The 15,894-nt window shown below is 35.4% G+C and overlaps 1 protein-coding gene across 2 annotated transcripts in view; it reads left to right on the forward strand.

The window, feature by feature from the left end:
* The window catches only part of Pdss2 (decaprenyl diphosphate synthase subunit 2), a 260,626-nt gene that overhangs the window by 143,004 nt on the left and 101,728 nt on the right, over positions 1-15,894 (forward strand). For both annotated transcript variants that reach the window (XM_078019537.1, XM_078019538.1), the window contains one exon: positions 13,290-13,488. In XM_078019537.1, coding sequence (XP_077875663.1) covers positions 13,290-13,488 — 199 coding nt within the window. The remainder of the gene's footprint in view (positions 1-13,289; positions 13,489-15,894) is intronic.

Below are 15,894 nucleotides of genomic sequence, written 5' to 3' on the forward strand. Positions count from 1 at the left end.
CTGTCTGCAGCTCTGTCATTTTGCCTTTAAAGACTGAGTTTTTTAACTTCATTATGTTGTTTTTAAAGTCAGAATTCTCATTTCCAAATTCCAAAGTGAAATAAGATTTATTTTGAATGCTGTGATCACAGCAAACTTCAGATTCAAACTTCCATCTTAACCTAGGTTATCAACATGAATAAAAGGCAAATGGAAAGATCCTTCTGTTTCTTTAGATTATTGCAATTTAAATTGAATGAATCTCTTGGGACTTTGAGTCTAGTTTACTTATAAAATATTAATGTCAGTACTCAACAATTAGTTGAAAGTGATCATCACCATGAAAGATTTTTCCCTGGCATGAATTTGCAAAAGTATATGCTTTTCCTTTTTATTTATAGTGACTTTTTTTTTTTTTTTTTTTATGTTGCTGTGCTAGAAATCTAACCCAGGGCCTCACACATGTTAGACAAGTATTCTAAAGCTTGATATTTTTGAAGTGTGTTTCTGGAATTCTTTTGTTCTTATGTGCTCCTAGCCCCTGCCCCCCACCTCCGGTCTTTACCCTTATGGAACTTTCATTCAGTGAGACCATGGGTGGAAAAGCAAAGCACAGTAGGTAGCATGTCAGATGGCGATAAGTCTGTAGAAGGAAAAAAGCAGGAGACAGTGATGAGGAATAGCTTCAGGGGCCAGTGGGTTGCTCTTGTCAATGGAGTTGTTTGGAAAGTCCTTACTTATGAGAGGTCCACTTTTGCAGAGACCTGAACGGGATGAATGACAAAACTTTACAGATATATAAGAGAAGTACAGCGCAGACAGAGAAAAGGGTAAAGACCCTGAGGCAAGAACAGGCTTGGCATATTTAAGGAATAACAAGGAAACTGGTGTAAGAGAGAAGGGGGAGTGGATTTGGAGGGAATGAAGTCAGTGAGGTAAAGGATAGAGATGCTGCGGCAGATTAGTTATATTGGACCTTGGAGTTCATTATAGAAACTTTTGCCGGTGAGTGAGATGGGGAGGGTTTTTGAGGAGGGTTTTGAGCAAAGGAGCAATGAACTTGATGGTTTCTTCACTTTCCTGCTTGTCTCACTTATGCTAGCATTTTACCAGTCACTTCAGTTTCACATCTAAAAAGTGTCTTCTAACTGAAGCATCAACTGCTGCCCAAGGTTTCCGGCCTGCTGATCTACTAGTCTTCCCTGTGGAGTTAAGGATTGTCAGTCCACAGAATCACATGAGCCAGTTCCTTGAAATACAGCTCTTTATATTTATCTGTGAATTTATCATTCTACTGGTCTGTGTCTCTGGAGAACTCTTGTGATTTAAAAAAAAAAAAAAAAAAAAGGAAATTCTATTCATCCTCCATATTCAATCACACAGCAGTAGTGGTCTCCACCCCCTTATCCACAGTTTTGCTTTCTAAGATTTCAGTCAGCCAAAGTCAACTGTGGTCTAAAATTACTCAATGAACATTTTCAGAAATAAATAATTCTTATGTTTTCAGTTGCAAGCCATTCTGAGTAGTGTGATGAAATCTTCTGCTGTCCCACTTTGAAATAACCACGATGTGAGCCATCACTTTGTCCATGTATACACACTTTATATGTTACCTACCTGGTAGTCACTTAGTAGCCATCTTAGTTATCAGATCAACTGTCACAATATTACAAGTAGCCCTTATTATTATTAAGCATTATTCAATTAACCCTTATTTTACTTAATATTGGCCCAAAGTGTAAGAGTAATGATGCTGGCAATTTCAATAGACCAAAAAGAAGCTATAAAGGTCTACTTCTAAATATCATCTCACATTAAGAAGAAGAAGGGTGAGTATAGTACAATGGGATATTTTGAGAGAAACTGCATTCCCATACTTATTATTATAGTATGTTATTATAATTATTCTATTTTATTAATTATTGTTAATCTCTTACTGTGCCTAATTTATAAATTAAATGTATCATGGGTATGTATGTATTTATAGGGTTTGATAGTATCCATGACTTCAGGTATCCACTGAGGGTCTTAGAACATATCTCGCAAGGATAAGGGTGATATCCAATTCTTCCATCAAAGTATCTAATGTCACTCTGTTCATGTTGTCACTTTCGAGTACACATTCTAATCATGAAACTCCTAAATTACTAGTAAGGTAGAAACAACTTTGTGACATTATGGGTTGGCAAAATGTCATGTAAAACCAGGGATAAATTTCTTACAGAACTATTTAAACAGAATAAGTTTCCTTATATAGTCATCAGCTCCTTGTGACTGAAATATTCATACAGGTTGAGTGATTTGCTGAGTGGGAGCTTGAACTAGAGTTCTCTGAAGTCATGCTGTACTATCCCCATCTTTTCAACATTCTGTACATCCTGGATTATGCTGGCATATTCCATTTCTTGAAATATAAATTTCATCTGAGTCTTCATGCTGAGCTCTTCAATGGTTCCACACTAGAATTTAGAAAAACTTGAATTCCTTGCTATATTCAAGGCCCTCTTCCATTCACAACAGTAGTTTCACCTCTGTTCCTCTCCTTTAGAAGGGCTAACCTGCCATTGTCTAGCAAACATCCCATTCTTACCTACAAATCTCAATCTTTGCTTGTTCAGTGTTTGTAACCTTTAAAAAGCTTAAATATTAAAAAAAAAACAAAAATTGCTGTTTAAAAGTTTATAATCTCAGCATCTACCTTTGCTGCTTCCCATCTGTTTTCTTTCCTTTCTTCTCCTTGTCCTTCCTTTTATTCTCCAAAAATTAACTCATGCTCTTCATTCATCCATTTATTCATTCAACAAATAACAAACACTCTGTACTAGGTACTGGTATACATACTTGAGATACAGTAATGGAAAAAAAAATCATAGCCTTCATGGAGTTTACATGCTTCAATTTGTTTTATATACTTAGCAACATACCACGGACAACTTTCTAAGTCAGTAGATGTAGATCTGCCACATTCTTTTTAATTGCTACTTAGTATTGCATTAGTGAACATTTAGATTGTTTCCAATTTTTGGCTGCTAACCAAGCTATATAATATATGTTAGTAAAAACAAACATGTTTATGTGTTTATAAAATTTTGCTGTTACTTCAATGAGATATCATAAATCAAGGGTATCCACATTTTTATTTTATCAGATATCATATTTTCAGTTATCAGGAATTGTAGCAATTTAAAATCCAACAGTGGATCAGAGGAAATTTTCCCTATTAGTGGTTGCCTTCAAGGGTCAGGCTGTTCAAGTGGTTTTAGAAATGGTAGAAACTGATGAAATGATGAGCATAGTTCCAAAGGCTTCCAGATTCTGTTTTTTTTTTTTTAATATTAATTGCCAAAGAGTATGCCTGTGGACTTCATTTGTCTTGGAGCATCACCAAGACCCTATACCCACACTCACTGAAATGGTATCTTCTTAATCTTTTTCATTTCTTCAAAGCTAACAAATTAAAAATATTACTTCACTACTATTATAATACTTCTTTCCTAAATTATTTGTGAGTTTGGGCATCATTTTATATGGATTTTGGACATTCATGTTCCCTTTGGAATTACCTTTTTGTCTCCTTTCCTATTTCGCTATTAAGCTGTTTATCTTTTCTTATTAATTTTGTCCAATTTGGACAAATTTCACACATTTTTAATATAAATCTTTTGTGTATGTTGCAAACACTTTACTTCCTACAATAGCTTCATAAGAAGTTTAGAATCTAAAATAGCAGGTCGTATATTTTCCCAAAAATTTCTTTTTAATTTTAAAATTTATTCCTCTGATGTAAACAAAAAAATTAGTTTTCTGGTTTAGGGGCTGGGGCAGTATCTTAGTGGTAGAACACTTGTCTCACACATGTGAGGCACTGGGGTCAATCCAAATAAATAAAGATATTGTGTTCATCTACAACTCAAAAAATATTTTTTTAAAAAATTAGTTTTCTGCTTTAAAAAAAATTTTAGGATTCAAAGAAAATTACTGTATCCCAGGCCTGGTGGCACAAGCCTATAATCCCAGTGGCTCAGGAGGCTGAGACAGTAGGATTACAAGTTCAAAGCCAGCCTCAGCAAAAGCGAGGCACTAAGCAACTCAGTGAGACCCTGTCTCTACATAAAATACAAAATAGGGCTGGGGATGTGGCTCAGTGATTGAGCGCCCCTGAATTCAATCCCCAGTACCAAGAAAGAAAGAAAGAAAATTACTTTAAATAAATGATTCTTGCCTGCCATTTTAATACTTTTAGAAAGACTAAATTTTTGTACATGTTGTGTTTGGGATTTTGATGAGTTTTCAAATGATATGCAATGAGCCCATGCATTAGAACCCAAGAGCCTTGGGCGTGAATCCAGTTCTGCTGTTTACTAGCTATGTGAACTTGAGCTAGTTATTTAGCGTGTCAGCCTTGCTCCCTTCTGTGCACTGGTGATATTGCTTATCTCAAAGAGTTCTGATTTTACATTATTTGACTTATTAATAAGTTAATTGAGTTAATTCTTCCAAATATATTTCACTCAACACCTAGTATATAGTACTTAATTGGCTTAAACTGATTAATTTATTAAGTAGTAGCTATAATCACCACTAGGCATTTTAAAAAATAGGGTATTTAAAGTATTTTCAGATGAAATGACATGATATCTGGCATTTACTTCAAAATAATCTGAAGGGGGAATGTGGGTGTAACTTAAACAGGGTTAGCCTTAAGTTAGTAATTCTTGAAGCCAGTGTCGGTCCATAGAGAATCTATTATTTTTATTCATGTATGTTTGAAAAGTCTCAAAATTAAAAAAAAAAAAAATAAAAGCATCTTTAGAAGCTGTTGAAAATAACAAGGTGTAAACATTTTTTTTATTTCTAAGTAGAATACTATGTAAATATTATTGTCTATACTTATCTGTATTTTTTAAACCCCTCAGAAAGAAGAAAGGGAAAAAAATAGAGAAAGAGGTTCTGTTTTTGTTTTCTTTTTAACTTCTTTTGTGTATGTGGTAAAACAATTGACCCGTCTACTATTTTAACAGCAACTTTAATGTAAAACACTTGCATTATTATAAGTTATTATAAGAAACAATTTTCAAATATATTTTTAGTTGTTATAGACCTTTATTTTTTTCATATGTGGTGCTGAAAATCAAACCCAGTGCCTTACACATGCCAGGCAAGTGTGCTACTGCTGAGCCACAGCCACAGCCCATAGAAACAATTTTTAATAATTAAAACTATTCATCAGCAGACATGGCTCCTATAAGGTAGTTATCACTCACACCTGGAAGGGGCTGATTGGAAGCTAACTGACCTCTAGGTCACTTCCAATTATGATGCTATAAACCTGACTTTAGTTTATACCATTCCTTTTCTTTTGAAAATATGATAGCAGTCCCCTGTAGCCTTTATAAAAATGATTTCTACGTAAAAAGATATTTAACAAATATTTATAGGCTAGGAAAGTAGATAGTATAATGTACAGTGTAGTGTGAGAAGAGGGGTTAGGGAGATGGATGGCTAGAGAAATAATTACAGTAAAATATGATTAATGACTGAGCTGTATTCAGAGGCCTTTAAGCACAGAAGTTAATTCTGGAGAAGTGAAGGAAAGCTTCGCAAAAGAAATGACACATGAGCTGATTCTTAAAACTTCTTTATACAAAAATATATTGGTTACTTACTCTATAGCAGCAAAAGGTTGTATGACCTTCATACTGTGGACCTCTGTAGAAATATAAAATAGAAAAAGGAAGTTTTTTACTTGTAAAAAACATGGAACTCTCTGAGAGGTAATATTAGGTGAATAAAACCAGAGTGCAGGGATATGACCTAAAATATCTGCACCGTAGTTGTGGTACAATTTTTATTGACTGTATCTTTCAGGAATTTATTTGGCTACATATTACAGGATTCTAACAAACAGTAATTTCAAAGAGTAGCTGAAAATTGTTTATCTCAGAAAACAGAAAGCTGGGGGGTGGGTAGCTCAGTGGAAGAGCATTTGCTTAGCATGCACAAAGTCCTAGGTTCACTCCCCAGCAAAAAGAGAAAGAAAAGAAACAAGAAATCTGGAGGTGGGCTTATCAGCAGGTACAGCCCTCAAAGGAGTCCTTGAGGGCTTAAGTTTCTTCTTTCTTCCTGTTCTGCCATCTCTCTTTTCTTCCTGCTCTACCATCCTTAGCTTGGGGCTATCTTTAGGATCCTTGAGTCTCTACTGGGCCTCTAAGCAGTTGGGCCATATTCTAGACAAGAAGAAAGAGCGTGCCCAAAATGCCAAAGGTACACACCAGCTGAATCTGTCTCTTTGTATCAGTAACTTAGTAGGCTTCTCAGAAACCCCACCTAGTGGACTTCTGTTCAGTTTGATTGGCAAGAATTTGTCACATCTAGGTGCAGATTTGGGGAGGTTTTTTTAAGTGAGTGCATTGCCACTCCAAAGATAATCAGAAGTATGTTGGTGGTGAGGAAGGGAAGAATGGGTAGGTAACTGGCAATGTCTGCCATTCTTATTTCAGAAGTTTATCATGCTAAAAAATTTGCAGAAATGTTAGAGGAAAATGAATAAATCAAAAGCAGATGAAGTTGTTTAACATATAATTGAAAGTGATTTGCTGGTTGTTCTTTTAAAAACATTGATTAATTTTAAGTTCTTTTTTTAAAAATTTAAGTTGTAGTTGAACACAATACCTTTATTATTTATTTATTTATTTTTATGTGGTGTTGAGGGTTGAACCTAGGGCCTCGAATGTACTAGTCAAGCACTCTACCACTGAGCTACAACCACAGCCCCAATTTTGAGTTCTTTTAATGTGGTCATTATTTCTTTTTTATTCTTTATTTTTTTTAAATATATTTTAGTTGTAGGTGGACAATGCCTTCATTTTTATTAATTTATTTGTATATAGTGCTGAGGATTGAACCCAGTGCCTCATCCATGCTGGGCGAGCGCTCTACCCCTGAGCCACAACCCCAGCCCAGTAATTATCTTTTTACTCAAATTGCTTAACACAAATGATATTTATTTGTAGCGTTTTTCCAAATCACTTAGCATGAGATATACCAAAGAGGAATAAGATAGATAGATAGATAAAATGGTATGATGATGTTTATTTAATATGATTTTTTAATCCAGTGTATTGAAAGTTCATTAGATTGCTTAAGGTACCTTAAAATAGTAATAAGATAATGAGAAAAAAAAATTCTCCCAGATTTTTTCATACTTTCACTGCTTCTCTGCTGTATACTAAATAGGATTCTTGGATAATGTGATCAAGATTATTTATCTGATAACAAAATCTGAGAAGTTGAGAATATAATACTGTTACAGAGCTGGGGCCTTCCAAGAAACTGAGGCAGCACAAAGAACTCCCCCTTCAAACCTGATTTTTGCAACCAAATCAGATTTTAGACAATGTCATTCAGAATAAGAGGAATAAGTTTATTTTTTATTTGTTTTTTTTTTAAAGAAGACTTTTTTATAACTTATTTTTTAATTTTTTTTATATTTTATGTGGTGCTGAGGATTGAACCCAGTGCCTCACAGGTGCTAGGCAAGTGCTCTACCATTGAGCCACAACCCTTGCCCAGAAATGAATTTATTGAAGGGACAGGAAAAGGGAGAGGGAAATGCTCAAGGGAGAAAATGTGTCCTGTCAGAGAGGAGAAGAACAATGTCCCTTTCCTGCACCCCAGCTTTATTGGGGATCCCAGAGAAGTTTCCAGAGTCCCGCCCAGGTCTACCTCTTGACTTTTGACTGGCAGCAAGATGACATCAGACTTTCAAGTCCCCACTGTCATGGAAACTCTTAAGTCATCTTGGCCTATGCTGACCTTACATTCTTAACAGATTTTATGGTTAAAAGGAACTATCCTTGTTTCCCAGAATTTCAGGATCTGGTAACAAAAGTCCCCTGGGTTTCTCTTATCAACATTTCTGCATTTCTCCTGCAGTTAACAGGTAGTTTGCTAAGGAATCTGGCATATCCTGTCCACTTAGGTCAGGCAAGGCTGCAGGTAAATTGCTTCTTGGAAAAGAAAGCATGTGGGGATCAACACAGTGGGCCCATTTTATAAAATAATTTTTTTAACTTTGTGTTCCTGCCATTTCACATCTGTCTGTCCCCTAACAATACTAGATAATGGAATTATAAAACATATTTTAGATGACCAGCCACTTTATTTCTATTTTTTACAGAAAAATAAGTACCAATAATAGCAGTAGTTTTGTGTCTTTTTTAACAATTAGCTGCTACTCTGGCGGTTTTGTTGTTGTTGTTGTTTATTTGTTTGTTTTAATTGATGAATCTTAGAATTAGGGAGCAGGAAGGAATTTGTTTATCTAGCACTCTTCTTTTCAGTGATAAGAAGACCAAGGGCCTGATTATTTAAGGAGTTTGCCCCTAGCTATCTCATGTAATAGGCAGAAGTAGAAAAGTCATAGAGATTCCTGACTGGGCTAAATCAGTTGATTTGGTTCTGAGCAAATAATTTAGAAACAACTTGATTACTTTATTCAGTTATTCTGCACAATGAAAGAGCCAAACTTGTTCTTAATATACTTTCTCCTAGTAAAGTTTCTTTCCGTGGTACTTAAAAACTGGGGGTGAAAACTGGACAGATTTTTGATGAACATTGGTAACATTGGTAACTTTGGCTTATTTCCCCTCTCCTTCATTTACTATTTGGGAGGTAAATAGACACTTGAAATTATCATTGGTCACTATGACAAAGTGACTGAGTTCCAGCTTTTTCCTTTTCAAACTCCATGTTCTCAATCAAGTATTTAACCTCCCCAGACCTGCTATCATTAGAATCACAAGTAGATAATATAAATGAGTTCTTTTTGTAAATGTTGGGCCCTATACAATCTGATGGGTTTTCACTTTTAGTATTATCATTGTTTTTGTTACTACTGACTGTTGCATTTAAAAGTTGCTATTAATTTAATGAATGCTCTTTTATGTTTATAGATGTCTTTATTAAAAGCTCACAATTACTTTTTTTCTTCCTCAGGGTAATTCAAAACACCTACAGCTTCTTGCTTGCCTGATGATTACTTTTCTTTCCCAAGCTAAGCCTCATGAGAGATTTATCCAAATGCTTAACCCTTTTGAGTTTTATGCTTGTCCATAATTTAATTGTGTGATTTTATTTTTGAAATGTGACAATATGGATTTTTTTTTCAGTGAATGGTTTTGTAAACTAGAAAGCATTTTCAAGATAGTAATAAGATGTACTTTTATTCCTTTCTTTTAGTTGTTTTTTTAAAGGATTATTTTATTTATTTTTTTAAAATGAGGACATGAATGTGATACCTCATTGTTTTTAAAGAGAGAGAGAGAGAATTTTAATATTTATTTTTTAGTTTTCGGTGGACACAACATCTTTGTATGTGGTGCTGAGGATCGAACTCGGACCGCGTGCATGCCAAGCAAGCACGCTACCACTTGAGCCACATCCCCAGACCCTAAAGGATGATTTTAAATGTTAGCTCTGCTCTTAAAAAAAATGTTTTCTGTTAACTTCTCAATAGTCTTATAAGCATCTATCCTTAATGATTTTCTTGGGGATGTAATGAGATTTTAATCTAACCATGAATTTACTTTTTTCTTAGAAACTGTTTCACTCACTGGTTCATCTCCTTTCCATATTCCTGCAGTTTGTAATCAAGTGCTATATGTCTACTGGGTCATCTTTACACATTCTCTATAATTTTTTAAATAAAGGAAATGAACTAGAGATATGTTTTTTGATATTACCAAGTTGTTTGACTCCTTTGTTTTTAATTATATTTTTATGTAATTATTATTTAGTAGTTGCTCAATAAGTACTATATTTGAGAAAAGGGGGGCAAGTGTTTGTTATTTGATGTATTTATTCTTCTCCATGTCCAAAGGAGGTCTGAGGTCAAGCCCTTTTGTCACATTTGCCTTGGACCTTTGTAATATCTCTCTATTCTTACTATCCACTTTTTCAGATTTTTTTTCCACATTACCACCTTCGGGATATTCTTCCTAAATTATTAAAGCATATATATCATCCCTCTTCTCTAAAGCATTGCCTTTGTAATAAAATACAAACCCTTTAACCTGCTCTAACCTACCTCCAGAATCCAATTTCTCACTTAACCCTCATGCTTTGTATTCTAACCAAACTAACCTCCTCATCCTCACCACATTTTCTAGCCTTGCCTTCCCTAGGCCTTAATTCCTAGTCTTCCTTATTTATGGGTTCCTAATGCCTGCTGTTGTCTCTGCTCTTTCTCTCCAGCTATGGAAATCCTACTTTATCTTTCAAAGCCTAGCTCTCATTAGGTTCTTTGAGGTATATTTGGGAGGCAGCCTAGGTAGTAGAAATAGATGGGATTTTAGGGTCTCTTTTCCATTTTTGCATAACAAACTGACTCAAACCTTAGTAGTTTAAAACAACCATTTTTTCTCATAATTCTGCAGGTTGAGTAAACTGTTCCTCTGCTGGTTTCTCCTGGGTATATTTTTGTGGCCTGGGTAAAACAGCCAGAGGTTTAGCTGGGCTCCGATGACTATACTTCTCTCCATGTTGTTTTTCATCCTCTGGGAGGCTGTATTAGTTTTCTTAACATGTAGTCTCAGTGCAGCATTCCAAGAAGGCAAGTCCCAATGCAAAACACTTACCAAGCCTGTTTGACCCATGCCTGCTGATGTCCCCTTGGCCAGACAAATCATATTTATCAAACTTAGAGTCAATCAAAGAGGAGACTACATATGGCATGGAAACCCTAAGAGATGGTTTATTATTGGTAAGCTGTCTGCCCCTGGCTGCAGTGATTCATATTCTTTCCATGGGCATAATGTGCTGCCTCCTAAGATCCCTAAGACTCACCTATTTCATGGCATCAAGTTCAAAGTCCATTATCTCATCATTTGCACTAGGTCTAGATGTGGATGTGGCTCCCTGGATACAACTCCTCTTAACTCAGGAATCTAGAAACTAAAAGAACAAGTAGTCCACCCCACCACTGCCACCTCATATCCAGTATACAATATTGAGGCAAAAACAAATTAAAAACCAATAGTCACAATAGTCACTTCATTTTTTAATATTGATTTTTTAGTTATAGGTGGGCAGAATATCTTTATTTTATTTTTATGTGGTTCTGAGTCTCAAACCCAGTACGTTACACATACTAGGCAAGCGCTCTACCGCTGAGCCACAACCCAGACCCCACTTCTGTTTTTTAAAAAGGAGTAATGAGGGTTGGAGATATAGTTCAGTTGGTAGAGTGCTTGCCTTGCATACACAGGCCCTGGGTTCAATCCCCAGCATCATTTAAAAAAAAAAAAAAAAGGAGTAATGAGAGGTACACAGTAATCATTGGTCCAGAGCAATGCTGAAATTCAGCTGGGCAGTGAGCAAGGAATGCTTCATGATTAGGGCCCAGTCCTACTCCCTAGAATTTGTTTCCTAATCCACCTATTTATGGCTCTTGACTCTGTTTTCTGAGCTATCTTCCCTTTTTGGTAAGAACTGGCTCCTATCTATAGCTGACTAGCTATCAACCTGCTTTTTGTCCAAAAAGCTGGAGATCCAGAAACTGCTTTTCCCCCTCATCTTTTAACTGTTACTTTTAACCCAAACTCATAACTTCTTTAAATTTTTTTTGAGATTCTGATTGGCCATTCTGTACCCTAAAAGCCATATTCATAATTCATTGTTGAGACAGACTCTCCACTTTGAGCTGACAATGAGGCTGCAGTGGAACAGAACCCTTAAAATTCATAGATGCTCTTTTGTCTGAGAGTTCTCCCAGTCACCACTTTTAGTTTTTTTGGGTCTTTACAAAGGGTCTTATGGCCATGCCATAAGGTACTCCGTGTACAAAATGGTTTTCCCACTTGTTTTCTACCTTATAGCACGGTATGTCCCTTCTCAGTCCTCTAGGAGTAATTTCTTCAATGTCTTTTCAGCCCATACAAAGGTTTGCCATTTTTTTACCCTTCACTTCTAACACTCAAAGCCATTGATATGTAGTTTAAGTTTTGATTACAGCAACACCTCACTATTAGATATACCAGTTTCTGTGTTGCATATCTATTGTTGCATAGCAAACCATTCTATATTTTAGTGATTTAAAACAACCATTTTTATTTCTTACCATTCTATTAAGTTGACAGGGTGGTTCTTCTATCTAGGGTATGTGATTCCTGTGACTGCCTTAGATAAACCTAAGCTTGTCAGTTACGTGAACATTCATTAGGCTTTGCTTGCATCATGTTTGTTGAGTCCTAGTGACCAAGCAAGTACATGGCCAAGCCCAGGGTTAATGTGGTAAAGACTGCACAGGACCATGGACCAAGAGATATAGTTCACATGGAGCCATTTGTAATGGTTAAAGTCCAACAGATTTCCAGTTTACATTACTTTGTATCCTTGGGAAGTCATTTCACTTGTGTGCAACAATTTTTTTATGCCATAAAGGGGTAAATAATATCTATAATAGGATTGTTATGATATTTTAATTTTAAGTAACTACTTATTTATTTATTTTTATACTGGGGATCGAACCCAAAGCTTCATGCATGCTAGGCAAGAGCTCTACCACTGAACCAATCCCCACCCTCTAATAACTACTTGTTTTTTGTGCAGTTATGAGAGTAATACTTTTGTCATTGTGCAAAATATACAAACTGTAGAAAATTATTTAAAAGAAAGCAAACATCTCCTGAAATTCCATCTAATACAACACTATACCAGTAGCTCCTCGGGGCCTTTTCTGTCTTATTTGCCATTGTAAGGGTGTGTGTGTGTGTGTGTGTGTGTGTGTGTGTGTGTGTGTGTGTGTATGTGTATGTACACCTTTCTCATCCTGAAAGGTAAAGTCCCTGAAGGAGGAGAACTCAACTCGGTAAATTTCATAACTTTGTATTTAGGATGATAATGCACATTAAATACTTAGCCTAATATCTGGCATAGGTATATTCCCACTTAAATTGTTGTTCTGTTGATACTACCAAGGATTCTTAGAAATCTTAAAGTTATGAGAATGAGAAAAGTATCCTGAGAGCAAAATATCTAAATGGAACTGTGGAGGGTGGCTTCTCTCTGGGGATCCCAGTGAATTGTGAGATAGAGTGTAGGAGCATTATAGAGAAAGACGTTGTCAAGATCTACTTATAGATCCCAAAGTACTCAATGGCAAGGCCTCTATTATAAATTTTTAATTAAAAGGGAATACCCCCTTCAAAGAATAATCTAGTAAATGTTTTATTGTTGAAAACTTGACGCCTGACATTAGTAATAAAAATTATATTCTTGATACTCAAACAGATTTTATCTTCATGTTTTAGTCAAAGAAGTTTGGCAGAGATCACAGAACTTATCCATACTGCTCTCCTTGTACATCGTGGGATAGTAAATTTAAATGAATTGCAGTCTTCTGATGGACCACTGAAAGACATGCAATTCGGAAATAAAATAGCTATCCTAAGTGGAGACTTCCTTCTAGCAAATGCCTGCAATGGACTAGCCCTGCTACAGAACACCAAGGTAAAAATTGTAAGAGTTTGCTTATACCTGGATGGCCTTCAGGTGGTTCTTGGTTGGGAGATGGAGCCATAGAGGTCTCTGTGCTCTGTGCCCAACTCCCCCATGTAGATGTTCAGTAAAACGTTGTTGAAGATGATGATGGCGGGGTCAACACCAGGGAAAACTGGTAAATGCTATAAGTCAGTTTTGAAAGTAATTTTTATTTTTTTGTGATTACAGGTAAAATTCATTAATTATTATTCCAAATAAAGAATATATTAATAAGTTAAATTTATTTTTAACAAATTTTAAATTATTAAAATTAAATTATTAAAAATTATTCTAAATAAAGAATATATAAATAAATATTATCTATAATCCCAGTATCTAGTTAATATTTTCATGTATTTCTTTGTAGTCATTTGTTGGCTATTCATTTATACTTTTATATATAGGGATCATTTTTATAATATACAAGAATGTGTTTGTATATAAGGTTTTTTAATCCTGTTACTGCTTTGCACCTCATATTATAATGTGGGTATTTTCCCATTCTGTTAACATTTAAAAAAAAAACATTTTTCATACATTTTAAATAATTGCATAATATTCTTTCATTTAGATATTATATCATTTATTTAACAAATTCTTTAGTGTTCAACATTTAGTCTGCTTCCTATTTATCACAAATTGACCTGCAGTAAATATCTTTTCACATCAATTTTCTCATTCCTGATTTTCCATTATAGATTATTTCTTTTTTAATATTTATTTTTTAGTTGTAGTTGGACACAATACCTTTATTTCATTTATTTTTATGTGGTGCTAAGGATCGAACCCAGGGCCTCCCATGTGCTAGGCAAGCACTGTACTACTGAGCCACAACCCTAGCCCCTCCAGATTATTTCTTTAAGATGAATTGAAAGGGTTTAAACATTTTCAGTATTCTTGATACATATTGTCACACTGCTTTCTGTAAAGGAGAAACATTCTTTACATATCAGGTTTATGTTTGACAACAAGAGAACATTGGCCTATGTATGTGTGGGAGGGGGTTCTTTATTATTTCTCTCATGTAAAAACATCCAGAAGTTGGTATAGTGATTCTGCAAAGTCAAGGACCCAGGCTCCTTCTATCTTACTGTTCTGCCTTCCTTATATTACCACTTCATGGTCTAAGACAGTTGCCATCATGCCTCACTCCAGTCACTAGGAAGGAAAGAGGAAGAAAGACAAAAATGGACAGTTCTCCTTTCCTTGAAGGTCACCTGAGCGTACATCTGGTTTGCTAAGAACAGTCTCAATGTAGGACAGCTTTCCCCAAATCCCATCTTGTTTGGCTTTTGTTCTGAATTTTCCATTTTTTAACAAGGATTTATTATCTAATTATTACATTAGAATAAGACGCAACGGGTTTGATAGATTCCACATTGTACTTCTAGCTTCTGCTTAATTTTTGTCTAATATAAACTAATTGTACTGTGAAACCCTTACACAGTGGACAGAGTTCTCATTTTAAGGTGTTATTAAATCTGAAAGACAACCAGCAGTAAGTAACTCATCTCTTTTTCACAGCCCTTTTAGACACAGTGTAATTAACACCTCCTCATTACAGGGCAATTGCTGATCCCACAAAATACACTTAAATACAAATGTCTAGACTGAGATAACTCCTTTCTGTATTAAGTGATGAGAGAAGTTATTTGCCACTGCTGCCCTAGTTAGCTACTTGGTGTTATCAACCAATTGTACCATGATCCATGCATGGACTACAAGTCACAAAGCTGCCAGGTAGTCAGGCGTGGTGGCGCATGCCTATAATCCCAGTGGCTCAGGAGGCTGAGACAGGAGGATCATGAATTCAAAGCCAGCCTCAGCAAAAGCGAGGTGCTAAGCAACTCAGTGAGACTCTGTCTCTACATAAAATACAAAATAGGGCTGGGGATGTTCCTCAGTGGTCAAGTGCCCCTGAGTTCAATCCCTGGTACAAAAAAAAAAAAAAAAAGCTGCCAGGTACCACTGTGTAAGCTCAGTGGGAAACATAGGTTTGATGTCTATAAAATATATGTGAGAAGTCAGAGCTGGTCACTTGTGTTGTACAGCAAGTAAAAAGTAGGGTAGGCTGAGCATGCTTGCTTGTATAGTGGAAATCTGGTAACTATTTTATGTTTTTTTACAGCACTTTGTTTTTATAAGTCCTTTTAGCAGGAATGAGCTGAAAAAAACTAAAAATATATGTTTCATTTTTTTTAAAGTACTGCATTTTTTTGTTTTGAGAAATTTGATAAGAAACATGTAACTTGCACAAAATGTTTGTTGACATTTACTATCCACTTTAGAGGCCATAGTGATATCACTAACCACATGAAAATGAGAATCAAATTTGCTGGAGAAGTATCAGAATCTGTGGAAGCTGGTAGTTAATTT

Source organism: Ictidomys tridecemlineatus, chromosome 8 (assembly GCF_052094955.1).
Source record: "Ictidomys tridecemlineatus isolate mIctTri1 chromosome 8, mIctTri1.hap1, whole genome shotgun sequence".
NCBI classification, from domain to species: domain Eukaryota; kingdom Metazoa; phylum Chordata; class Mammalia; order Rodentia; family Sciuridae; genus Ictidomys; species Ictidomys tridecemlineatus.